The 26,712-nt window shown below is 36.8% G+C and overlaps 5 protein-coding genes across 6 annotated transcripts; all 5 read right to left on the reverse strand.

The window, feature by feature from the left end:
- Window positions 1–121: 121 nt before the first annotated feature.
- Window positions 122–2,516, reverse strand: MEF18 (mitochondrial editing factor 18). Its single transcript, XM_007034524.3, has one exon. It carries the CDS (start codon window positions 2,228–2,230, stop codon window positions 185–187), a length of 2,046 nt encoding a protein of 681 aa, XP_007034586.3. The 5' UTR covers window positions 2,231–2,516; the 3' UTR covers window positions 122–184.
- A 166-nt stretch (window positions 2,517–2,682) lies between these two features.
- Window positions 2,683–5,669, reverse strand: LOC18602881 (uncharacterized protein At5g19025). Its single transcript, XM_018119406.2, has 2 exons — window positions 4,942–5,669; window positions 2,683–3,032 (listed from the first exon to the last, which is right to left on the reverse strand). Exons 1-2 carry the CDS (start codon window positions 5,601–5,603, stop codon window positions 2,993–2,995), a joined length of 702 nt encoding a protein of 233 aa, XP_017974895.2. The 5' UTR covers window positions 5,604–5,669; the 3' UTR covers window positions 2,683–2,992.
- Window positions 5,670–6,936: 1,267 nt separating this feature from the next.
- LOC18602882 (Serinc-domain containing serine and sphingolipid biosynthesis protein) lies at window positions 6,937–12,050 on the reverse strand. Its single transcript, XM_018119405.2, has 6 exons — window positions 11,753–12,050; window positions 10,376–10,609; window positions 9,543–9,654; window positions 9,288–9,462; window positions 8,556–8,796; window positions 6,937–7,513 (listed from the first exon to the last, which is right to left on the reverse strand). The coding sequence occupies exons 1-6, from the start codon at window positions 11,925–11,927 to the stop codon at window positions 7,218–7,220; spliced, it is 1,233 nt and encodes a 410-aa protein (XP_017974894.1). The 5' UTR covers window positions 11,928–12,050; the 3' UTR covers window positions 6,937–7,217.
- Window positions 12,051–17,291: 5,241 nt separating this feature from the next.
- LOC18602884 (DUF21 domain-containing protein At4g14240-like) lies at window positions 17,292–24,053 on the reverse strand. Its single transcript, XM_018119918.2, has 13 exons — window positions 23,672–24,053; window positions 23,473–23,549; window positions 22,717–22,800; window positions 22,519–22,632; window positions 21,525–21,608; window positions 21,296–21,367; window positions 20,989–21,056; window positions 20,393–20,480; window positions 20,187–20,260; window positions 19,729–20,089; window positions 19,601–19,647; window positions 19,433–19,514; window positions 17,292–17,819 (listed from the first exon to the last, which is right to left on the reverse strand). The coding sequence occupies exons 1-13, from the start codon at window positions 23,916–23,918 to the stop codon at window positions 17,721–17,723; spliced, it is 1,497 nt and encodes a 498-aa protein (XP_017975407.1). The 5' UTR covers window positions 23,919–24,053; the 3' UTR covers window positions 17,292–17,720.
- A 928-nt stretch (window positions 24,054–24,981) lies between these two features.
- Window positions 24,982–26,712, reverse strand: LOC108661521 (RNA-binding (RRM/RBD/RNP motifs) family protein). Of its 2 annotated transcripts, none has more exons than XM_018118896.2 (4): window positions 26,445–26,712; window positions 26,280–26,348; window positions 25,402–25,511; window positions 24,982–25,318 (listed from the first exon to the last, which is right to left on the reverse strand). In XM_018118896.2, the coding sequence occupies exons 1-4, from the start codon at window positions 26,659–26,661 to the stop codon at window positions 25,232–25,234; spliced, it is 483 nt and encodes a 160-aa protein (XP_017974385.2). In that variant the 5' UTR covers window positions 26,662–26,712; the 3' UTR covers window positions 24,982–25,231. The 2 variants fall into 2 exon arrangements, with proteins under 2 accessions (XP_017974385.2, XP_017974386.2); XM_018118897.2 differs by having other exon boundaries at window positions 25,402–25,508; window positions 26,445–26,704.

A 26,712-nucleotide genomic window follows, 5' to 3' on the forward strand; every position in this document is an offset into this window, starting at 1 on the left:
TTTTCTCGGTTAAAAATATAATTGTGTAATTCAATATTAGGATGTCGGACTTTATACATGTACTACAGAATTCCAGGGTGAGGAATGAGATGGAGGGAGAGGGGAATGCAAATTTCCAGCATAAAGATATGAAAATTGCTCTAGATTTCTGGCCAACAGAATAGTTATCTAGTTGACTACATAACTACATCACAACACCACTGAACCCAGGTGATTTCCTCATTCTCTGGCTTTGCATTACTCCCCTTACAGATAATACATCCCCCCACCTCCCTACATCTGCATATAAGTTAGACAAAAGAACTTTACCTCCACCATGAGATGGTTCCAACCTTGCCAAATTCTCTGCAGCCTTTTCTCCTATGTCAACATTTCCATGTGTCCTACAAGCTGCCAGTAACGTACCCCAAATAACAACATCTGCTTTCACAGGCATGCTCCTAATCATTTTCTCAGCTTCCTCTAGACGTCCAGCTCTGCCCAAGAGATCCACCATACAACCATAATGCTTGATACCAGGATCTATGTTATATGCACTCTTCATGCTCTTGAAATACGTCTCCCCTAGTTCTACCAACCCAGCATGGCAACACGCAGTAAGGACCCCAATGAATGTTATGGAATTTTGCTTGATATGATGCCTCCTCTCCAAGTCAGAGTATATTTCAAGTGACAAATTGGCATGTCCATGCATGGCCAAGCCATAGATAATTGCATTCCATGGTGAGACAGTAGAGGTCTTGTCTCGGATTTGATAAAACACTTCCAAGGCAGCACTGATGCTCCCACATTTCGCATACATATCAATGATTGCTGCACTTAGGATATCGTTAAGAGGGATGGAGTTATTATGCACGTATTCATGGGCCAATCTCCCTTCATTCAATATGCCTAATGAGGCAATCGCAGAGAAAACGCTCACCATTGTTATTTGGTTTGGTTGCATACCACTAGCTACCATTTCATGGAAGAGCTGTAAAGCCACGTTAGGTTGTTCACTCTGAGCATAACCAGCAATTATAGAGCTCCATGAAGAAACATCTCTTTCAGGCATCTCACTGAATAGCTGTCTTGCCTGTTCAATCATTCCATTTCTTATAAATGCTCCAATGAGGGCATTTCTAGAAGCAAGATGATCCTTAATGCCCACTTCAAACTGCAAGTAAGCAAGATCAACCTTCCCACAGGCTGCATAGAAATGAATGATTGTCGCTTGTACAAAATTATAACAATCAAAACCTGCCTTCACAATCCTACCATGAAGCTGCAAACCCGCTTGGATTGCACCCACTCGGGCACATGCTGAAACTAAATCCACAATCATAACATCACTTGCCTCAACTCCCTCACACAACATAGCACAAAACATTATCAAAGCTTCACTTAATCGATCCACTTGAACACAAGCATCAACCATCGTGCCCCACGAAACAACATCTTTTTCCTTCCTAGGAATCCTCTCAAACAACTCTCTAGCCAACTCAACCTCCCCAGCTTTCGCGTATCCATTTAACATCACATTCCAAGAAACAACATTCCTCTCCGGCATCTTATTAAACAATTCCATCCCATCCCTTAAATTCCCACAGACACAATACATGTGCAACAAATTCGTTGAAACAATAACAAATTTATCAAGCAACACCTTAACCGCCAAACCGTGTAACATTCTACAAATAAAAATCCCTCCAAAACCCGAACAAGCAGAAATCAAACTTGCCAATGTAACCTCATTAGGTAAAATACCCACATTTCTCATTTCCTTAAAAATCCCAAGTGCTTCTCCCCAAAAACCCTTTGAAGCAAATCCCATTATCATCGTCGTATAAGAGACGCAACCCTTTTTAGGCATTTCGTCAAACAGGCTCCGTGCATCGTTAAACCGACCAGCTTTTACAAACCCAGAAATCATAATGTTGTAAGAAATAGGGTCCAATTTAGGACAACAAGTGAACAAGCGTTCAGACTCATCAATAGAGCCGCATTTGGTGTACATGCTAAGCAAGGTGTTTTGAATAAAAACGTTGGAATTGAAGCCTGATTTGATTACGAGGCAATGGGTTTTTTGGCCTTGAGAAATGGAGAAATGGGTTGCAGCAGATTTCAAAGAAGAGATAAGAAAGAGCTCGTGGTCGTTGGGTTTTCTGTGGGTTCTGGAGTAGGTTGCTGAAGTCGAGAGGCATTTGAGCGATCGAAGGAGGGAAGACTTTGGCTTGAGAGAACTGAACATGAGAGATGACCATGAGAGCCGTTCTTGCAGTTGAGTTTTTACATTTTATCAGCAGTGCTGTGGGTTTGTGTTATATACTTGAATTCAAGAAACCGTTGGTTTTAGTGCGAAAAAGCTGTGCACTTCATTACTTCAAGCAAAACTGGTGTCTCCTTGATTTTAGTCCAATGCAAACGAGAACGTTGGCCTCTTCTTCAATTAAACCCATCAATCCAAAGAATTCAAGTCCTACTCAATTATGAAACCTTCAAAGACCCAGAAATGCTAAAGTATTCAATAATCCAACCATTCATTACAAATAGATAACCATAAAATTGGTTTTTTTTTTTATTATTTCTATATCATTTATAAGTAGTCAGATAATCAGAATATCAGACAAATAGCATTGCTTAATAAAAAGAATTCTGGTAATGAGGCTGCCAAATCTCTACAATTTTATTGGTAACAAATCGAAAGGCCAACATTGATAAACATTTATTAATTGTTTATTGAAATGGCTAACTACCAAAGCTGAAGTCTAAAGATTAATTTGAGATAAAATATCCATTTAGAATCCAATGTTATTTTATTCAAATTAAATTTTGTATATCCTTCCAGAAATGAGACAAGAAGGTTCAAGAAATGCCACTGGGAATATAGCATAAAAGAATTTCTTCTGCTCAAAGTAAAGTCCTCCAGAAAGAGGAGAAGGCGTGGAAGATCAAAGTAGTAAAAGGTTGGGAATATATAAAGAGGATCCAGTGAACAAACCATCATCAATAATTAGCGATGATCTCCATTTTGTGCCACACTGGCTAAAGCCCTGCAATAAACCAGAACTTGGCTTAATCACTTTACAAATATAAAAGAAATAAAAAATCTATCCATCAGAAATTGTAATTCAAGGTCTTTGTCAGGAAAATTGCTGCCACATAATAATTCCAACAAAATAAATTAATATTCTACGAAATGCCAGATAATGAATGCATGATACCACTAAACAGAAGGAAAAATAATATTCAGTGCCATTAATCACTGCTATATAACTGCACAAATAGCCAAACTTCTTCGCTGTTAACAATAAAACCACTTTGGTTACCTAGTCATCAAGAGAATTACCACAGTTTTTATCAGCTTTGGGATTTGATCAATCCTCCCTCAATGTAGAGACAACGAAGGCAACCTTTAGATAGGGATGTTGGAAATTTCTAGCATTTTACTGGCTACACCAACTCTTACTATTTAAAGCCACTGGAAACAGCATTCTATTTGATTTTTCAGCCTCTGAACAATTTTGTTATCACTCACTCGAAATTATCAAGTTTTAACCAGCTTAGATGTTAACACTTTTCAAATATTCCTGATCGGTATCCTACCCACACAGCCAAGGAAGATTCAAGATATCCCAGACGTATATGCCTAGTGTGATTGCATAAGGTTTCTACGAATAAAGTTGTACATCAGCTATCACTTGCAACACACACACAAAACATTCATAAGAAAAAATAGTTGAAGAAAAATTAGATTTCATACTTTCAACTACCCGAAACTCATTAAGGTAAAGAAAAAGCCCACCACAAAAGAAAAATAGCAAGAGCCACATTAACAAGAAGGTAAATTTACCAATTCTTGATGTTCGAATACAGTGGGATGGCTTGCTTGCAAATGTTGCAAACTAAAGAAGTTAAACTTCAAGCATAAGCAGACCTCATATCATATTAAAAACATCAGAAAAGCAAGAGGTTAATAATTATCCTCACAAAAAAACTAATCAAATACCTCAATTAGTAGTAATTCTAACTACAAATTCCTTGCCTAAATGCAACTTATGCAATTGTTTTCTTTTCCAGGCTCCAAAAATAACTTTGAATTTTTCTTCTAAAATTACAAGCTCATTGTTTACAAATCTCAAAAATAGTTGTGAATTATAAATGCTGCCAAAAAAAACGAAAATCCAAACAGCAAGAGTTTTTGCACATGAGTCATTTAGACACATTTGGCAGATCAAATAATTAAAGATGAGAAGCCTCTCACATCCTTATGTTTTTCATCCCACTGCATGGATGAAAATCTGCCAATTACAGACAATGCTTCCCTAATAATAAGAAACAACCAAATAGAACAAATATGCTAAGTTGACAATCAATCAGAGCCCTTGCAAATTCTATATTGGAGACAAGCCCAGGAAAAATATTATGATAGTCCAAATTTACAGTTAAAAATGAAGATCTTTCTTTCAGAGCACAGAACTAAAATGGCACCATTGATTAAAAGAATGCATGAACTTTCCTATATGCAAACAAATTGATTGATCCCAGAGAAATATTAGAAAAATAAATAAAAACATGCTTTAGTTTAGTGATCAGCATCAAAACTACAGTCCAGAAAAATGAAGATATGTGCCAGTTCCACTATAACTATATGTCTATCACCACCCCTGTACAAAATCCGAGATCTTTAAAACCCAGAACCCAAAATTATAACAATCTCTCAAAGCAGTTCCAATTCGAAAAAAAAAAAGACCATTTTTGCTAAGGCATCCAAAGAGCAGCCTAACGAAAATGCTAAACAATAAAAAAATCCATAATTTTCAACTAAAATCCCTCAATCTAAACAAAACCCAGAGGTAAAAACCCACCCACAATCCCATAAATATAAGCAATCAATAAATCAATCAAAGAAGAACCCGATTCTCCCAAGACCCATCAAAATCAACCCAAAAAAGCACTCACTTTTTATGGCGTCTCCCCCTCTTAGGACCCCAACCTTCAAGCCTAGCAATAGGGCAACCACAGCGAGCCCGAAAGAGTAAAACAGCTCGTCCATTAGGCGGCGCCATCTTCCTTAACTCAGCCCTTAAACACTCATAATCAGGGTTCCCTTCACTCCCACCCTTCCAAGGCAAACAATCAATCTCCTTTGATCCATTTTTCACACAATCCTCCGTTTGTAACTGCAAATCAAACTCCAATGCCTTTTTCAGCCCTTTACAGCCAGGTTTCTCGCATTTACGGGACCGCGAACCGCAGCAGAACTCGATGGAAATAAGAGTCGTGGCAAAGAAAAGAGTGCAACCCAAGAGGTAGGAAAGAAAAGGAAGGGAAAGGGAATGGCTGTGAGTGGAGAGGAGAGGGGAAAGGAGAAGAGAAAGGGAATGGAAGAGGTAGGAGAAGTAAGATGAGAGAAGGAAAGCTCCTGAGAAAAGGACTAAAATTAGGATCAGGAGGTCTAGGGTGGCTGATGGAGAGTGTTTGCAAAGGAGGAGAGGGGAGTGGGAGTTGTGGTGGTGGTGGTGATGGCCGGAAATTTTGGCGGCGGCGGCTGCGGCAGCGGCGGTGGAGGAGGTGGTTGAAGTGGGTTTTGAAGAAGGGGGCATGATGAGGAGATGGAGCATGTTAAAATGTGGACTTGTGGGGGTGGGGTGGAATTTTACTGGTTAGACTGAGAAGGGAGCCTATGTAATATGTATAGGTTTTGGTTTTAATTTTTTCTTATGAAAAAAAAAACACAAATCATGTACACTTTTTTTTTCTTTTTCTTTTTTTAATTTAAAGAGACAAACAAGATATGTTCTTTGCTTTAGATGTTGATTTTGGGAGTTAAAGTTGTAAGTTTGTGCCCTTTTCCTTTTTTTTTTTCTTTTAGCTCTTCGGGGAAGTAATCTTCTTCTGAAATTGGGCTATTATTAAATTAAAAGATATTTTTTTTATAAATTAAAACCCATAAAAGATATATATTTTCTCTTAAATTACAACAGGATGACAATATTTCATAAAAGGGGTATGACAATTGATAAGGTTGGTTATGTATCTTGGTTGAAGAGATAATGAGGTTGATTGATTGGAATGATTTCAGTAATGATAGAACTCCAAGTCTGCCTGGTTTCCTCCTTTCCTGATCAGTGATGACCCTATTTTCTAATGTTTTCATTAATCTTTTTTGCAAAATTGAACCCACTGTGTTTAGACATAGGCTTAGAGCTACATGAATTTGATGCAGCCTACAGAAATACAAACAAAATTCATCTGTACCTTCTGCTTGGTTAGCATCAAAAGGAAAAATGAAGAATTAATGATATACCTTCCTTCAACTGATAATATAAATTTAGTCTTCAAACCCTTTTCAGAATTATCTATTAATCCCATTTGAGAAAATTTTTCCTGAAAATTTCATGAAGTTTGGAATCTAAAGTGTGTACACTCCAAGTTAAAATTGAGACAAAACGTGACATTTGAAATTAATATATATATATTGTTTTATGTCATGATTTCAACATTAAGACATAAATGGGCCATGCCATGATCTTGTTGTTATAACGCAGGCTATAGGGTAATATACAATTCTATTATCAATTGCTGATGAATATTCCACCAAAATAGATACATAGTTGAAAAGTTGGCATTAACTCAAGTAGTCATAAAAAATGAATAGGTTTGTCATTCCATTTTTAAGTTGGATCACATGTTCTGATAGGCACTCGGTATTATTTTTGAGCACAGCAGCTGTTAAATGATGGTGACTTCAATTTCTCCCCGTATGAACTGAATGTAAATGGCAAGGACCACCTCAGCATATAGAATATGAGAAGTTTAATTTGGTACCAGCAACCCCACTAATTTATGTACACCAAGACTTGGAGTTCAGAAACTCCATTGCCAACTGGTGTCCAATGAGAGTCTGGTTGCCTGAAGCTGTGTTCTTCTTTGATCCCAAAACAATAAGAAACGGAGCAAAAACATGGAAGAGCTTCAAATATAAAAGCCCTATACCCAGGTATCGGTTCTATAACAACTTTGACTCTGTACATTCATCATGCGCAGTTTGTATGCAGGATACAATAAACCAACAACCCTGGCCTTACTTTCTAAAACCATCAGTTTCCAAATACAGGAGGGGGAAAGGAAGGACATTGAAAGTTCTAAAAAACTGACAAGCTTTATACACTATTACTCAACAATTCAGATGTTATCAGTTTCTTGAATTGCTAGACATGCTTCTGACATCAAGCCTAGAAGAACTCGCGGTCATGGAGAATCGTTGGTGCCACAAGGGTCCAAACGTAGAGTGCAGCAGTGACCCACTCGGTGCAGATTCTAACCCAGACTGATGTCCAGCCAACATCTACAAGAACTGAGCTCTCGGATGAGCTGGTCCATCCTGAAAGAAGCATAGCAGAGTACATGCTTGCCAAGGCAAAGATCAGGTGGAAGAATGAATAGGAATAACTAACCGGTCGAGCTTCTTTCTCCTTCTTTTCCTTCCCTTCTTCCACATCTTCCCCTTCTAGAAGTGGTTTCTTACCACCTGCACCCCAAGGTTTTTGTCACTTGGTTAGCGAAAGTAAAACCAGCTCTTGCAATTAAAGGGAAAGACTACTGTTTTAAATGAATGAAAGTTATTCCCCCAACAAGAAAGAACATTACTTCTGAGGGCATTTTAAGGTGGCTTGGAAATGCAGAAGGTTATCAAATAAAAGTCAAAATTAGACCCCAGTTTAGAAAGCATCATTAAGTGGCAGCAGGGACCTTATCTATTTAGGCTCCATTTAGTTAGTATTTTTGCTATTTGCTATTTGCTTTTTTCTTTTTTATTTTATTCTTTCTTTCTTTTTTTTTCTCTTTTTTTTTTTTTGCAAAAAATGAATATAAAACAAAAAAAATTAGCAAAAGCATCAACCAAATGAAGTCTTACTAATTCATTTTGAAAACTTAGATGGCATCTAGCTCACACATCATTTTAAGTTTTGAAGCATTTCACCTGGCACTGGATAAAATACTCTAGTCACCATGTTTAACTAGTGATAATTACAATTTACAAGAAGCAGCAGGTGAGGAAAGATGTGAATCAACAAATAAAAGGAGTGTAATAACCTGCAGATATTTACCACTCATATTGGTTAAATATAATTGCACCAAATACCACATGAAAATCCTAGCAACACAGCTGGGACTAAAAATGGTTTTTGGAGTGTTCCAGATTAGCTAGTTCAGCTGCCACTTCATTTTCTTGACTCAATGATAAACTGTACCATAAGTAAAATGATTTACGAAATAAGATTTTGGCAAGGCATGCACAAGGGACAATTAAAAAGATCCTTTCCCAGACTCTATAGCCTTATTCTCCCCTCTACTTCTAAGTATCTTAATATTTTTTCCTAGGGAACAGCAAACAAAACGTTAACAGTCAATACATGTGAACCATGCAAAAAGATATAACAAAGTATCTAGCTCAGGCCTCTGGAAATGTCAGAAAGGAAACTCTAAGAAATATGGAAAACTTGTATAAATATATTCAATTTATATGTTTCCGAGAGTTAATGATAAGAAGTATTAAATAATTTGAGTACCTGACTTTGGGGAAGATGGTGGTGATAAAAATGTTGTCGAGGATCCAGCACGGAGGGCTGAATAGAGAACTGAGAGAACTGTTGTGAGCATCCCAAGAATAAGAGTACTAGTGGAAACAGCTGAGGATTTATTATGGAGACCATTGCATACATAATCTCGAGGTTCACTGGAGAGACCCGTAAAGCAGACATAAGCACAGTAAATTGATATCACGGAAGCAGGCAAGAGGCTGCCATTCACCTGTGTAAAATTTTCACTTTCAATTATATTTTCAGTTGCAAAAATCTAATATATATTTATTAATTATTTTGTGCCTAAATGGTAAAAGCCTGCCAAATCCCAGGGTCATCAAGACTTAGCACACTGCAGTGTGTCTTATACGCAGGTGCACTTTTACCAACAGGAGATATATGTAACATGCTTTCCTATTTATGGTGTGCATTGTCCCTAAGCATGCATAATGAAGCAATGGCCTTGAGAAACCAGGGATTTGGAAGTTAAACCAAGAAATATGAGCTCCCGGTGAATAAAATTATAAAAGATATAAAGTTCAAACACCAGGTAAACTAGCAGATGGTCTAAGGAGCTAACCAGATACATTATCCAGTCTTCTGCCATTTGATGGAAAATTCATAGAATAGTATACACTTGGATTATGCAACTCAAATTGTGAACAGCAGGTCAGCCTGCTTATGGAAAAGCAATAAATGGGAAAACAAGCTTATCCTTACCGCAGGATGCAAAGCTATAATTCCAAAAGCAAATGCCAGAACCATTGTCATGACAATAAAGAAAATGTTGAGGCCACAGTCATGACCAGAAGGGTTGAACCATATAAACAAAATTCCAGAGAATACAAATGCTGCAAGGTAGCAACCAACTGATACAGCAAGTAAAGCAATATACCTGAAGGCACAGAATTTTAAGGTTAAAAATCAAGCAAAAGGAATGGAGAAAAACAATGAACCACAGGAATTTGAGCCAACCATTTTTGTTCATCTTTTTCAACCCAGGCATCATTCCATGAGTGTGTAAAGTCAAGTAATATAATCACTTGAACCAATAAAAACAGCCCTGCACCAAACTTCGATAAAGTTCCTGAAAGTAAAGCAATTTTGCAAAGTTAATCATGGATATCAATGAGATATCTGACAAAAATGTTTAAGCACATATAAAAGCCTAAGTATAGGATTCAAGAAGTTGGATTCAACATAGCCCCAAGAGACACAAGCATTACAACTCAAAAAAACTAAGAAGCTAAGCCTGCTTTGCCCTCTTCTCTCTCTAAATCTGGGAATTAAATGGCAGATAAGAACTTGTGCGTTTTAATAAATCTCACTGAATTAAATTTCAGGTCAGTAATTATGCCATTAGGAAACACAAATACTCCATAATATTTACTTGATAGACATCATATTGGAAAATTCATTTGAACATTGATTAGAAGAACGATCTTGCTCTTCTCATGGAATCCTAATCAGATTTGACCTATAATTGATACCCCTTGCAGATCTGGGAAATGGTTGATATGAAAACAAAAATATTGTCTCATGTAGTTGCATAAAATTGAGTTCTTTGTCTGTGACACAAGCTTGTTGCATGTATTAGAAAGGTCCAGTGGGACCCAGTGCATGAGGCTCCCACATTGTAGGGTCTGGGGAGGGTTAGCTACCCTTGCTTGCAGACATGCTGTTTCATGTATTAAAAGGGGAAAACACAAAGTCCATTTGAAAAGTCTGTCCTCATACCATTTGAACCATTCCTCCAAATTAGAGAAGATTCTAATAATTGATCTTCCACTTGAGGGAGCAAAACTAACCATAGACTGTGATGACAACATTGGGAAGGAAGAACATAAGGATCACAAGCAAAAGCCAGATCACCATCTTTGCAATCCATCCACCATGATGCCATGAATCACGTCTGTCATTTTGGTCCTTCACACCAATCATTATTAGAGCTAATATAGCAAAAAACAGGCAATTTCCCAAGCTTACACGAAGTACTGCCTGTTGTTGAAACCATGCCTCTGTGTGAGTAGAAGTGTTTATCCCTGCCAAGAAAACAATATCAGAATACTTGTGACTAAATATTAGTAGTACCACAGAAACACCACAAGAGTCATTAAATATACTAACAATTCATGAATTGACAGGAGCATTTGCATTGCTCTGTTATGATCTTTTGGAGCAAGAAACGTTGGCTATTAGGGTATTTATTGATATAAAATAGTTTACTGAGCGTCAAGCAGCCAATAACACACAAAAGATAAATACCCAATTGATATAGGAGCTTTAAATTACAGTAGAAATAAACACGGTTTCTCTTCTCTAAACGATCAATTATGGCTAAAAAATCATATCAAACATACAAAACCTGAATGTTTAATATACTGATGTCCCATATTTAGATGGCAAAAAAGCATAACAGATTTCATCCAGTACTTAAGCGGAACAAGCAGTGTGATCACAGTGATCTTTTCATTTTTTGTATGACATAATAATAAAAATGATATCAAAGAGAGCTCAACAACTCTATTAAAGAATGCTGAGCCAATCTACAGAACAAAAATAATTTTCTTTTGTTAGCAAGAAAACCAATAAGCAAAAGTACCATTGAATTCTGCCATCATGAAGTTACATCCTTAACACTATGGACAAACACAGTCACGCTTACATTGGCTTAGGTTGGTAATAAACTCCGTTCTGATTGAAACTTCATATATTTTTCTGCAATCAAAGTTCCTGTCCTTTAATAAGCACATCAATCCTTCTATTATTTCAGGATTCTGTACATTCTTAGCGTACTCTTCAAACATGACTAAACACGAAAAGCACTTTAAAGCATCAAATACCATCTTTAAACACGAAAAGCACTCTTTTTTACATCAAAATGCTCGAAACTTAAAAGTTAAGGTTCTAGAATCAGCCTTTGTTAGGCCCATACTTTGAGATAATCGTAGCAACAATATTGCATCCCTGAATAGCTAATTTTCTTCAAATTTTGAGAAAACAAATCCAAAATTCAAACATTTGAACTGCCCAATTAGTAAATTTCTATTTTTTTTAAAATACCCAATTATTATTTTCATCAATTAAGTCCATAATCAATCCCGAAAAACTGAACGAAGCAAAAGTTAAGCATACCCAGATGGGCAAATCTCACAGTTTCAAAGAAAGAAGGAAGGGAAATTTACATGGTAATTTCTCCAAAAGAGGAGCAGCAACTTCCCTAAGAATCCAAGAAACAACGAGGGAAAGGCCAAAGAGACCACAATAGGCAAGCCTAGCTGATTTCTTGGAGATCCCAGACGCCACCGATGAGCACAGCCCGCACGTGGACGCAGCACAGCAAGATGCCAAGCACGACATCTCTCTCTCTCTCTCTCAGATGCTAATTAGGAAATCAAAAGCTACTAGCAAATTCAAAGAGAAGGAAAAATGATTGACAAGAAAGAGCTGACTGGTAGCTGGGCGAAGACACAGAATTCGGTAATTTCAAATGTTTTTACGTGCGAAATTTGAAATCCGGTTTTTTAATAGATCATTGGGCCTATTGATTTACTTTGGGCTTCCTGATTGTATCTGCAACTGCAAGGCCAAACCCATTGGGACTGTTAGAGACCATTTCTATATGGAAATCTCCTTTGGACCTTAAGCCTTTACTGGAATTATTTGTTATATTCTTAATATTAATATTTATGTTTATGAATGTAGTTATTGCAGTGATTCAATGATTTTTTTTTTTGTTTTGTATTAGTACCTTTATATATCTCAATTATTTGTCACATCATTGGACTATGAACCATACCTCTTCTTCTTCTTCTTCTTTTTTCTTTAAGACATGCTTAGATTCGAAATTCCTTGTCCTGTTAACAAGAAATTGTTTTCATGTAGGGTTTGTTTAAGACTGCATATTCCACCTTTCAAAAAAGAGAAAAGAATCATTCTTAACATCTTACTTGTGAAATATACAAAAGTATCTTAAAAACGTATGTATCAATCACGGTTTGTTTATATATAGTAAAGTCAACTTTACTGTGAGCTCAAATGATAGAATTTAATGACTTTACGGTAATTTCAATTTTGATGACTTTATTGTAAAAATTTGCTGTAAATAAATCACTACGTAAAATTTATTTAGATGCTATTAATGTGATTTTTTTTTTTCTTTGTGGGATAGTTCAAGTTTGATGAGGGAAGAATATTTGAGAATTGGGTCCTCATTTTGGGAGGTAATGTCTGGCTTTGGCTTCTTTTCTATGAGCCATTTGCTTCATTTATCCACTTTTAAACTCGATGCTTTCCACATTCAGACAAAGTGTCATGCCTCTATATATATAGTGGCTGACAATCAATACATACTGTTTACTTCCCTAAGAAATATACATCAAGTCCATCCCTTATCCCAAACCTTAATTATGTATATACAGTATAATCAGAATTATAAGAGGATCACAAGCAATTTTAAAATGGGTTTATTTCACCTTAATTTGGGTATCATACTTTAAGTAACAAGTGGAATCACGCTTATTATAAGTATATATTCATAAATTTGTTACTTATGATTTGTTGCAGAGGAATGGGCGAATCTGAAAGTCAATGCAAGTTGTGATTAATTGTCATTTTTCATAGAAATGCAAATCTTCATCTACCTCTTAGCATATGAAAGTAGGTGGTGTACTAAAAGTAAGTTATTGCTATCATTTTCCTTATCTTTCCCATATTCTGCTGCTCTCTACCCTTTGATCTTTCCATGATGTTTCCTTTATATGGAATGTTGTGATCGTGCTGTCTCACTTAGTCACATCCAAACCTTATAAGATAAACAACTTGCCCTCCCCTATTGTTGTACTTCCCATCCTCCCAACAAAATGCAACAAAAGAAAATGCTCCCCACCAGCTTCAAATTTTTCCACCCCTTTCTTTTCAGCTTGGTATCCCATTTATATATATATATATATATATATATAAACATGTCCCTAAGTCTTGCTTCATTCTGCAGCACGTGTACATGTTCCATGTCATTGGTCCATGTCGGCACAACGTCCACGTGTATGCCCTTTATTGGCCCTGGTAGCTCCAACATGGACTCACTTATTAGCTGGACTCGGTATTTTGTTTGATGCTTTAACCTCTAATCTTATAAAGGTCCACATTGATTATAAGGTAGTATTAGAGATCTTATCCTTGATACTTATGCTTTAAGATAAGGCGTAGGGGTTTTCCTTGCTATCCTTTTGCATGGCAATGGGACATGATTTGACACGTTGGAGTGTGACCTCTAAATCTCTAATTGCAATCTTTCCTGAAGCTTATGGATAACATTCTTGACCAATTAAGTCCAAAGAAAGAACACCTTTTTAATCTCCTTTTTTCCTTTTTTTACTTGAAAAGATTATATGTATAGTATAAGATATAAAGAGAAGTGTGGCAACTAGCATTGACAAGCCACCTTGAGCCTGACTAGAGGATATAAAGGAAATATATACAGCTTGTCACCGCTGTGATTGCTTAACAGATGTGAGATGTGACAATCCTCTTTTAGGATGTGTTTAATGTAGTTGACCTACAGTTAAATTAGCATTTTGTTTTGCTTTTAGTTTGGGACATGGATCAAGCTAGAAATTACCCTAATTATAGCTATACACTAACTGCAAATATGCTTGTATACAGATGTACCAATGAGGCCGATTGTGTGCTCCCTTGGAGGAAACTCTACCTACTAAGAAACTAATATTGAAGATTGAAACTACACAAACAAGCCTAAAGATAACCTGGAGTTATCCATATAAACCGTACAGACTATTTTAAGAGAGTCATAACTAACCTTAACATTCTGAAAAAAATTAGTGATTACAGATAATAAACCATTATGTATAAGATCATGGGAGTCTTTGATGTAAGGGACGTATTCTCAATATTCCAGTCACGAGAGTTTAGTGATAGCAATACGCAAAGGGAACCAGCCAAACCCAAATCATCATGTTGTCCTAAAAAATCAGAATCCAAGACTTCTAGACCACCTGCATATCCATGCTGTTAGGCCAAGAGCCTCAGCGGTCCAGGAAAGAACTCGGCAATATATGTCCCTGGGGAGAGGAGATACCAGATCTTACTAGCCTCATTTGATGAGTTCATTAATTTGATGGGGTCAGTGATGGGGTCTCCAGCAAGTCCTTTCTTAGGCCTTAGCTTAAAGAATGGGAAAATGGTGTCCAGAAAAGGATAAAAATGTGGGGTTTGTGAACTATACAAGATAAGGTTGATGCTCGATGCTTGGAACTGCTTTGAAAAGTTTGGCAATGTTCAGTGGCCGGCAAGGTTGTAAGTGATAAACAAAACTGTTCAAGTTGAATCTATGCAGAGAGAGAGAGAACTGCGCACGTGATACTGATATGTTTGATGGTAGAAGTGGACCCTCGTGGAAGCCCTGGAACTCTACAATTGCATGTAAAATCCCTTACCTGGCTGGTTGATAAATATATATATATATATATATAACCTAGGATTCTCAATAAATTTGGCTGCAATTAGGGGAACTAATTGGAAAACAATGGGCAAGAGATTTGCTAAGTGGAGGAGAATGGTGAAGCAACAGAAAGGAAAGCTCTATATCATGAGAGTCTGCATCTCTATGCTTCTTTGTTGGCATAAGTACTCGTACAAATAGTACGATGGCTCTGAGAAGTCTTAAATATTACTTGTTTTCGTTGACAAATTCATTTTTTTTTCCTTTCATTTGTTCTCCTTAGCTTGTCTAGTTGTTTGATTTTGCTTCTATTGAATATGTAGACGGATGAGATTTCAGGATAGATCATGAGACTGTAAGATTGAACTTTGCACTCTCTCTCTCTCTCTCTCTATGAAGGACTTCTTGTTGAGAATTATTGCTAGTGTTGTACTTGTTTGTTTTGTACGATCCCTTCAATTGTGTGGTTGACTTTCTGCAAAGCTTGCACGAATGCTTTGCACTTCGCAGGCATATGATCTTCAGTGCTTCATTCTTCAAATTAATACAAAAAGGTTTTGGTTCTTGTGACCGTACGTGTTTATCCTTGCCTAGTACCTAATTAGCAAGAGACTATTTTAGTGCATCGTACAAGCTTGCAATGGTTTCCTTTTTTGAGATAATGTCCAAAAGTATTAAATAGGGGCACTCGGCACTTAACAGCTTTGTCCTAACAATATGATTATATAAGCCGTATTAGCTTCATTTGATCAATTTATAAGGTACTTATTTGGCAATACCTTAAAAGCGGAAGAGTTTCTTTCTCTTGTTTTGATGACAGAAAGAGGAAAAGCAAAGGTCTGGGCACCCAAGAATCATAATTTGTGGCGCTAATCAAGTGAAGATGTTCCACCTAATTGTGACCCCTAGTGGGTGGGTAATAGAGCGTGTGGCAGTGTGGCTTTCCAAAAATATTCAACCCATTAATCTAAACGAAATGAAGGAACATCTAAAGAATGCATCCAAGCACATCCTGGAATCCTGGCAGATGGTGGGTCTAGTTATGTTATCTTACAAACAATGGGACAAATGAGAGCCTTGTACAGACAGGGGAGGGCCTTCAAAAAATTTAGGATAAGCTATAGCTTTAGCAAGTCCTTTTCCAGGGTGGATTTGTCAGGCAGACAAGCTGATGGGAGTCTGCCTTGTCATTTTTGATTCAATGGGGCCTTCTCCATGGTAACCCACTTAGGAGCCAACACTTGTCACTCGCCACACATTGTCCCTCACATACCTTCCCCCTCTATATAATTCCATGTTCCATGAAGAAACCACATAATAAACCGGCTTGAAAATTCATATACACAACCAACAAGGTTAATTCTCTATCTATACCCTTTTATGTCAAGTTTCTGCTTGAACATGGCAGCTGGGTGCCCAAAATCGACAGGGATCCCCAAGCTTCGACTATGGCAAAGGTGTTCGAGGCTTGTCAAGGAGCAGAGAACGCGATTTTACATTATATGGAGATGCACGGTGCTGCTTCTACGTTGGGAGGAGTAAAAGTTTTGAAGGTTAGCTGGAATTAGGCTTTTTTGTATATGTTGCAGGACGGTTAGCCAGAGAGAGGTCTCAATAGTGCAAAGCTCAAACTACTATTTTTTTTTTTTTTTCCTTAGAAATCAGCAGGCATTATATGCCTACAGGGTTGCTTGCTTCTGATGGTGACTGGTTTTTTTGGATAGAATTAGTGGAGCTATATGCCTGACTGTCGATCAGGCAAGAGGTAGATTGTGGCTAGGTTAGGTAGAATGTATACAGATTGTGTAAAATGTAGTAATTGTAAAGTAAGGTGGATGGTTCTGAACCTCAAAAATTGCTTTCCAACTCTTTATGTGGCTCACCTATGGTCCCTAAATTGCGTGCAATTATATTGTACTAATGATCAGATCTGGAAGACGTGAGCAAAACAATTGTCTTTCAGAGAGAGGCTTTTATTACATGGTAACTCTTCCGATTTAAGTAACATGATCCATCTACATCGTTAATGCATTTCATCAGTTGTAGTAGACCTCAACAACAACAGCAGTTCTTCCTATTGATTTAGGTAACCTTAATTCTTCTTAGAACCTTGCCGTGGATAGAGTGTAGTATAAATTATCTTTTCAGGACTAGTCTTTGCGAGAGGGGAAACGGAATCTCCAGTAAGCACTGGCTGTCGGTCTGTCCATCAAACTTTAGAGAGATGATTTTAGTTTTCGAAGAACGAGCAATTTACAGAGATATAACTAAATTCAGTAGTGTTTTCCCTCTTTCTTCTACTTTCCATTCCCGGAAACAGGCTAGTTAACAAATAATTCATCTCACGAGGCAAAATACACCAAAATCACGATGCCAAAGCATTTCTACAAACTCACGCGTGCTTCCATTTCCATATTCCATCACCCTAAAAATCAAAATAACAAAATAAGAAAACAAAAAATTGAAGACCTGGGCTTGAAAACCATGGAAGTTCTAAATTACATTTCTCTTTAACGTGCTTATATTTAGAAAACCACCATGCAGTATGCACGGGAAATTCACTTAGATGTAGCAATCCCGTCAATCTACAAGCCTTTATTTTTTTCCCTTGTCCACCCTTTTTAGTGTAGAAACAAAAATACTCAGCCCATCAGGATCACCCGCATCAATATCTGACAATTATATAATCTTATTCATCTCTTGTCCTCAGCAGGTGTACCTTGTATCCTGGTGGAGTTTGAATCGCCCTCAGCAGGTTTTTTCGTGGCTTGACCTTGCTTACTTTGGGCTCCCTGGGTAATCATAGACACAAGAAAAACCAATATCAAACTCTAGCAACTTCGAGAAATCAGTGAGGTACTCATAAAATAAAATTATTTGTACATTACTAAGCAACAAAAGTTTTAATGATTGCCAAACTTCTTTCAAGACTATAAACTGATTTGCACAATTAATTTGTTAGTCGCCCCACTATGAATTTTGTGGTGATATATGTTTTCTCTTTTGTAATTTCATACATGGAAAAACACTGAAGGTGACAAAGTGAGTGGCAACCCATGTAAAAGGCTAAGCTTTACGTAACAGATCAATAAAGGCTAAGCATTGCTCCTAAGTGCTGCTTCCAACTACAAAAAAATAATGTGAAACCACGCATCTAAAAGCTTTATAAGGGAAATTACCTCTCAAAAGCCCTTCTAATTCTTTCTGTCCACAAAAGCTAAAAAATAAAGGATAAAATCTATCACCTCTTTTTCTAGCCACACAAGCATGTACATCATTCCAGGCTATTAAATCCACCCCAATTCTGTTGGAGTTAATGCTTGCATGTGTCAAGTGGACAAAATGACCAGTAACAATCCACTTGGACATCCTGCATGTTTGTATGTGTTTTGCTTGGTGTTGAAGAACACTACGTGTAGCTATGCATGTCACTATGATAATCATGTTTTACACTTGTTTCTCATGTATTAACAAGTGTTATATCTGTTGATGACTTGTGTTAATGAAGCTGTGTATACATTTGTTGAATATGAATGAAACTAGCCTGGCCTTCTCTCTTTGTTTACTCTGTTTTAGAGATATAAAACAGAGGCTGCATCCAGCAGCCATTTACTCTCTTTCTCCCAAAATTATAACAAATTCAACCCACCACTGTGGAAGAGATGCCCAACATAGCAGAAGCTAAAGAACAAAGCTGTCTTGGGCCACAAAGAACAATGAACTAATTCGACCGACATCTTACACAAGCATCTATTCTGAAAAATTTCCCTCTCTTTGGGAGGTTATTAATGATCAACATTCATTTCATGGTGCCTCCTTGAGAGGGAAAAGCAACTTGGTTAGATTTCAAGATTGCTTTCCGTGGAAACTTCTACTCCCTCCAATTGATCTCTCTTTCACAGCCTCTCGATAAAAAGACTTCACCTCAAAAACTCCCTCTTGCACTAAGTCTCCATCTGTGGTGATCATCTCTCCAGAAATTCCTTACCACCTCAAAAAGAGCATGTCAAAGAACTTGGACAAAATTTTAAGTTCTCAACTTGTCCATTTCTCAAAAAAATGCACATTCCAATACTGACCATTCAAGCTAGAGAAGCAAGAGGTATATTTGGTACAGTATCTTATAGTGCTTTGGTTCTTCACTTTTACCTTATAGTGCTTTGGTTCTTCACTTTTACCTTATAGTGCTTTGGTTCTTCACTTTTCTTTTTGTCAGATGCTAAATTTATACCAAAAAAACTCAGTTATTTATTCTTAATCGTTTTCTTTATGAATTAGTTGGCAGAAAAGAAAACTATTAACCGTTGGCATTTCACCTAGAACAGATGGAGCAGATCCATCAATGACACACACACACACACACACACACAAAAAAAAAAAAAAACTAAAAATAATATTTCCTTACCGCTCCCTTCTGCCCAATCAACCTCCGACTTGATGGTGCCCGTGCCACTGATGAAGCAGCAGCGGCAGCAGCAACACGGATTCTGCAATAAATTATATAGCATCCATTCTTATTTTTTGTTCTTTTGGAAATAATTGGATGAGGATTAAAGTTCTAGCACTCCAATACCTTTTATGCACATCAACATATTCATCTGTTTCATCCACTATCTCCTCCTGCATTTGTAAAGACAAACTGCAGCTGATTAAGAAAAAACCAGTAGAAAAGAAACAAGACCCCAAGTTACTCTAATTTACCTGCAGAAGTTCTTCAAAAACATCTTCTAGGGTGATAATACCAATCACCTCACCATCTTCAATATCCTCTGACGTGATTGGCAATCCATTTGTTGCAGCATCTTGCCTGTTTAAATTGGCAGGTCTTGGAGCCTTATCAATGTCAACAGCAATGCTCTCTGGCTTTTCTTCCAGCTTGGATAGCAGAGGAGTAGTCAGTTGGGAGTCTGCAAGTGAGACTTTGTTTTCTTCATATTTTTGTCCATCAACTGTTGGAGGAAGAATCTTATTTTTTCCTTTAGCCTTGACAACAGCTGCCATATGACTGCTGCCCTTTTGAAACTCATTCAGTATATCATACAGAGGCATATCAGCTGGAACCCTGTGGAAACATCCGCACATGAATTGCAGAATAGGTGGATATTTTATGCTTATTACCAAATAGAAATGATAAGCATATTCATGAATAATTACGAAACCTTGGAATTCTCCGGATGGAAACAGCACTGACTGGTGTCTCAGTTTCAGGGCGTACAGTGAGAAGGCTTTTCACCTAATTCCAATGTCCAAACAAGATTAGAGATGCAGAATAAATAAAATAACCAACAAGATCAGCAAAGCTTTAGAAACCAAAATGCATGAAGGATATGAGCCTTCATCTACAGTCTTAAGTTATAACACATACCAGCAGAAGTCCAATAATGTTTTTTGGATTCCCAGAGTAGACAGGGACACGGCTATGACCACGAGCAAGAATCTTACCCATTGCCTCCCTGGGGTAATTAATTAAAGATTAAAGATCAGAGAGAGATGGATGAACGAGAAACTTATCACATAATTCTTTTTAGAATTTCAACTAGGATTTAAGAAAACAATACAAAAGGATCTGGGTCAGCAGTTTCATTGAAACTCTAGACTTCACTAACACATACAACAGCTTTATGATAGAAAAGTAATGACCAACATTCTAGTCAAAAAACATCTACCATTCATAAGTAGTTGTAAATGCTCAATGCATTTATATAAAATATAGGATAAGTGGAAGGAAAGACATATGAAGCCAACATACTTTTGTGAACAGGAAAAACATTACACAACTATTGAAGATAGGTGAATGGATGTACATAAAGAAATTGAACATTTTTAACATTTTTCATTTTCTTTATGATGGATTTAGGAGAGGTGATGGGTTGTATGGAAATATGAAGTTTAGCACTCATCATGATTAATGTATAAATCCTTCTTACATTAAAATACCATAAAAAAAGGAGCAAAAATTACCAGTCCAACTTTGAATTGACATCTAAAGAGAAAGTTGATTCTATAGGTGTCATAGCCTCCTCAGCAGTCTGTCCAAACATTATAATGAAACATGAAAAATAAATTGAAGATGCAAGCAAAACGATAAAATTGTTTGGAATGTGATAATCCAAGTGAAGCCACTATGACAGAAGAGTATGCGAATTTAAAGCTTATATTACTTTCTAATATTCCATTTTTGCAAGATAAGTGACCATATATCAGAATCTATATAGTATAAAATAAAGATTCAAAGCCATCAACCACACTACTTATATGTGACGCATACCTTTTCAGTCAAATCTAGTGCTCCGCTGATAATTGTTGTCTCATCATGAGTGAGCTCACCTCCCTTGCCAGCCTAAATAATTAAATCAAGAAAGAAACAATCAATATGAAGAAAGAGACACTGGATGTACAGGCAATCTTCTGCCAGTTCTATAATATTTGACAAATTAGCCTACTTTGGCAAAGGATTACCATAATGTTTAATGTATGGTGACTTCAAATTGATTTACCTCTTGGCTGTGGATGGAGACAAGGGCTTTTAGTTGAGCCCGCCTAAACAGTGCTTCATTATGCCCCAGCACCCAATCCAGAACCTGGAAAACATATATAACAATAGTGCTTCATCAATTCAAATAGCCTGTCAAAACTACAGAATTGTGAAGACATGATAACTCTAACAGAGACTATACTATGTTTAGACTCAATCTTCTTTTCCTTTTTCTTTTTCCTTCTATTTTGGGGGGTGTGCAGGGTAGGCAGGGATGTTGAAGCTTCATTCTACACAACAATTCAACCTTTATTATAGCAAAGATGAGAACAATAACAAAGACTAGATATAAGTAAATAAAAGAAATAATATTTCCCTCTATTTCTCTACTGCTTTCTACTTCCTCCCTCCTTCCCCACCCAATACTAAATCATGATTTCTTTCATCTTTAGGATAACAAAAAGGTCAAACTCCAGTACCTCTACTTACTCGGGAAGGGGGAAAACCCATTACCTGATGGTTCCCCAAAGAAAATCTGTAGGTAAGGAAGGATAAGAGTAGCACAAATATATTGACAGGAAAATACGAACCATTAGATCACCATAGGCATACTCAAGAAAAACTCAATTTGCCAATAGTGATTAAAGAATCCCAGGCCTCAAAGCTCCAAGGAGCTAAAAAAGAGATTTCCTCCAACTTTATTTAGCTTTCAATGAGTAGCACTGGCTTTTTTTGCAGGGAGTTGGCTAATAATCAACCACATAAAACTCGAGTCTAGTGAACAGAGTTCAAGTGCTGTTTGCCATGTAATAGTACCACATTGAGTAAATAGACAAGATTAATTACGAGAATTATCTCCTGAATCAACTCAACCAATATTATGTATCACAGGACTAGGAATTATTAGAACAGTTAAAAAATTCAGCCTTTAAATGACTTATTCCAGCATGGGAGTCAACAGAGTGCAGCTCATAGAAAATATTGCAAGAATGTAAAGTACTGGACTTTGAATTTACCTTTCCAATGGGATAAGCTATTGGATAGCAAATAATCATTAAAATTCTGACGAGCACTACAAAATTGGCACCTACAGCAAGTCCGTATCTTGTGCATATTGACTGTGGAATAACCTGAAAAGTAAAAGGAACTCATCTTGGCCCAGGATTCAAAGGTCGAAGTCAAACTAATACGGAACAAAAGTTTGAACAGCCTACCTCACCAAAAGCTAGAACAAAAGTCACAGAAAGTATAATAGCAACATATTGATTGAAAAGCTTATCCAGGTATATAGGAAGGGCCTGCAAATTCCAAATGTCAAGGCTGTCATTGAAAGTCAACTTTTTCTTGAACATCCTTAGTAAATTTGATACATACTAATTTGCAAGTAATTTTCAAGATAATTTCATAGAGCAACTTGAATAATATTGTCAGATAGCCTCGGCCTCATAACAAGCATCATGTTCAGCAACTAGGTAGTTAATCACAGCAATCTACCTTAAATATTTGTTTCTGTGATTCACTAATTGCATAATAAAAAAAAAAAACTAGATATCAAAAAACACATAATTGCAGCCATAGATTAATTGCTTCATATAAGAGCCTATTTAACATAGTGCAATCCCATTCCTATAATCCAATTCAAGCAAAAAGTATAAGTCATTGGCTTGCACTGTTGCCACATGCAAAGGTCCAACAAGCTGCAAGTAAGAACACGTATTAGCGATCAGCAAGCTAAAGTTGAGAACTCCCTTATTAGCTTAAAACTTCAGTTCCAATCTTTGACTTATATCAAAACTTCAGCTTTAGCTAATCTAATTTCAAATTTTCGTCCTACACAACTTTGTCTAATCAAAAGTTTTGAATCTATCCTTCTACCTTTTTTTTTTTTTTGCATCAAATAACAAACAAGCGATAATTTCACTCAAAGGCATATCCAATTGAACCGAAAACAGTTGTTGAATCAGTTTTACCTCCATAGCAGCAGCATTGCAAAGAAGCAAGGTCACCAAAAGCTGATGCTGTTTCTGAACCACTGGCAAAATAGTAGCTAAAAACAAAAAATGAAATAAAATAAAATATCTCAGAATGAACAATTATTCTAAAAATTCAATCTTTTCTTCACACCAACTCCAAATCCAAAGCAAAGAAATTTAGTAATATATATTCTACCGGCTTGTTTCTTCTCAGTCGGAGTGCCGCTGCGCTGGAGAATTTCGAGTTCGACGAGACCAAGCGACATGAGTCCAAGAGTGAGACCCGACATGATCCCCGCGAAGAGGACTAAAAAGCAAGAAATCCCGGCGTAGATGAACCACCACGGAGATCCGAACGGAATCCCACCTCCGACGGATTCATTGACGGAGGCCGCCGTGTTCAACAGCATCCTCGCCGCCACCACCGCATTTATAGGATGCATCCTGGCCGTTTCAATCACACGGAGTCAAAGAGAGAAAATAAAAAAAGCAGAAATGTGTTGTTCTTTTGCTCTCTTTTTTGGTTAGTCAATGAATATGCTGAATAAAATGTCAGGGAATTGGTTGAGACCACGTGGCCGGATCTGTTGGGTTTGGTGGGGTGTGTTCACGGGATTCGGTAGAAATAGCGATAGGGAACAAAATCAACGGTGATGCTGATTAAAATCGAACACGTGGCAGAAGACTGCGGGGATCTGCAGATGGTTCCATGGCGGGCTGGCGTATTCAAATATATCCGCATTTTATTCTCTATATTTTCTATTTGTGTTATAGAAAATTAATGCAAGTATAAAAATATTAGAAAAGTTTAGCCTAATATAGGGACAAAGTAGGAAAGAAAAGAAATCATAACTAGTAATATTATCATGCTTCATGTTCCAAAAACAAAAAATCATTATCCTTTGAGGTGCCATGAAACAATCATCATGTTTGTCGGTAATTGGTGTCTTAATATAAGCTTTTCTTCCCCTTTTTTTTCTTTTAATTTGTCAATTGTAAATATATTCCAATCGCAGAGCCAAAGGAGCACTGATGACAACCGTCACTCTCAATTTTTAATTTTTTTAAGATTATATATATATATATATAACTTAATATATATATAATATAATTACTTTTATAATTACTTTTTAATCACTTCGCATATAAAATTTTAGATTCATCAAATCTTCGCCATTGTGATCTTCCCTTTCTTAATTCGGGAATGCAAACCAATATGAACTATAGAATAGCTAGTCTTTGGGATTGGAAGTATCCCGAAGTACTTGTTATTACTATGCCTGCAGATGGAAACTCAAAGTGTGGGATTTGGCACCCTGACCTTTATCCAAACCTTGATTAAATCATTGTAAGACATGATGGTTAACAAGGCAGTTAATGAAAAACCCCATTTTATACTTTAAACTCAAATGGTTATGTGGGTTGAGTAACTCATTACTCTTTTTTCGAATCAGGTTCCCCTTTCAGCTGAAATGGTTATGTGGTCTTTTGCACTTTTGTAATCTGTTCACTCAAATTTTCATTTGTCATTGAAGATAAGACAGATAGGAGTAACAAATATTCATACAGGTAAAGGTGGACACAACAAAAAATCTCTTTGATTCTTAACAGAAACCATAAGTGAAAGACTGCACTATGCTTCCCTAAGCACTGAATTAAGCTGTTAGTTGCATCTGACACTAGGTGAAATGCTTCTTACATTTTTATTGGCTCAGAATGATTTCCAGGAAAAAGAAGCTTTAAAATGAGGCAAAAATTAAAATCTGTATGGTGTTGCCCTCCCCCGATTTTTGGACAATCCAGGCGTTGCAATTTTAACTAAAATAAACCTGCCATCAAAAAACTAACCAATTTGGAAGGCTTGAGAACAGGATGTTAGGGTATTGCCACATGAGTATATATCAATGTAATTGCTAGATATGCTACCTTTCCATTCATCTCCTTCACGGCTAACTGGGCCGATTGTTCCTCATCGAACCAAACAAAAGCAGATCCTAAAGACTGCTTAGATACTCTTTCTCTGACAACATTGACTGCTAGATCATATTAAACAATGTGAGAGAGAGTGACAATGAGAGCAATGCTTGCCGTAATTTTTAGCAATGATGCAAAAAATCTGCAGTTCACCACATTTTGAATAAGAAAGTAAAGATACCTAACAAATTAAATTTACAACACCAATTTCCAATACCAAGTAACAACTTTGATTTTGCAAGAACTCCAAGCAGAAACATAGGCACATCAGAGTATCCTTTGTCAATTGAGGACATGCTTATTTCTGGGATCAAGTCTTCTCTCAGTATTAGAAATGAAACAGTATTCACTAGTGAAGCTTAATTAGATAGGGCAACTAGAAGTAGAAACTCCTTTCTTTTCTTGCAGGCCCTCATATTTGCACATCCATGATCATTACATTCAGCAGATCTACTAACATATTTTACCAAATACTTCGGTTTAAATACAGAATCATGCTTTCTTTCTTTAGACGGGTGAAATGTTTTGTTTTCGCTCTATGTTTTATACCCCCTAGACACCGCATTTACTAAAGTGTTTGGCCACTAATTCTTTCCCATAACTATAAATTCATTCATGCACAATTATATGAAAAATATGTCACAGAAAAACCTATGATTAAAGGAAAATATCATATCAAGAGGACATGATTGCCTTCATAGTATTTTCCAATAATCCTATCCAAATTCATTAGAACTACTTCTTGGATGAACATCATAGTAAGCGAAAAGAAAAACTTGAGCTACAAAATTCTGACAAACCAAAAAGAAAACTTTGATAAACATGTTCACCTTGTTTGACTTCCCCGAACTGTGAAAACACCCTCTTCAAACGTCCTTCAGCCGTTGATTGAGGCAATCCTAAGACACCAACATAGAAAAACAATCATGCAATGTCAGCTACATTTATCATTACCACAAAAAATCCACGATATATACAAGATCTTAAAACTTTACCTTTGATGAAAACTCCTGCTGAAGTAGAACTATGGGATTCTGATTGAGAACTGGAGTTAGAACAGCAAATGGGTTGATGGGTCAGAGATGGGTAGCCTGTTCTGAATGTTTTGGGGATATGGGCAATGGAGATTGAGCGTTTTGAGTTGATTGTGGACAGTTTTGGAGGTTGGAGGGAGGAAGAGAGTGGCGACTGACATGACAGAAATACTGCCATCCGAACAACTGCAAATGCCCAAAGCTTTGTTGGATTTTGAGAAACTTTTAT

The sequence above is a fragment of the Theobroma cacao genome, chromosome 4 (genome assembly GCF_053813885.1).
Source record: "Theobroma cacao isolate CCN51 chromosome 4, ASM5381388v1, whole genome shotgun sequence".
NCBI classification, from domain to species: Eukaryota; Viridiplantae; Streptophyta; class Magnoliopsida; order Malvales; family Malvaceae; genus Theobroma; species Theobroma cacao.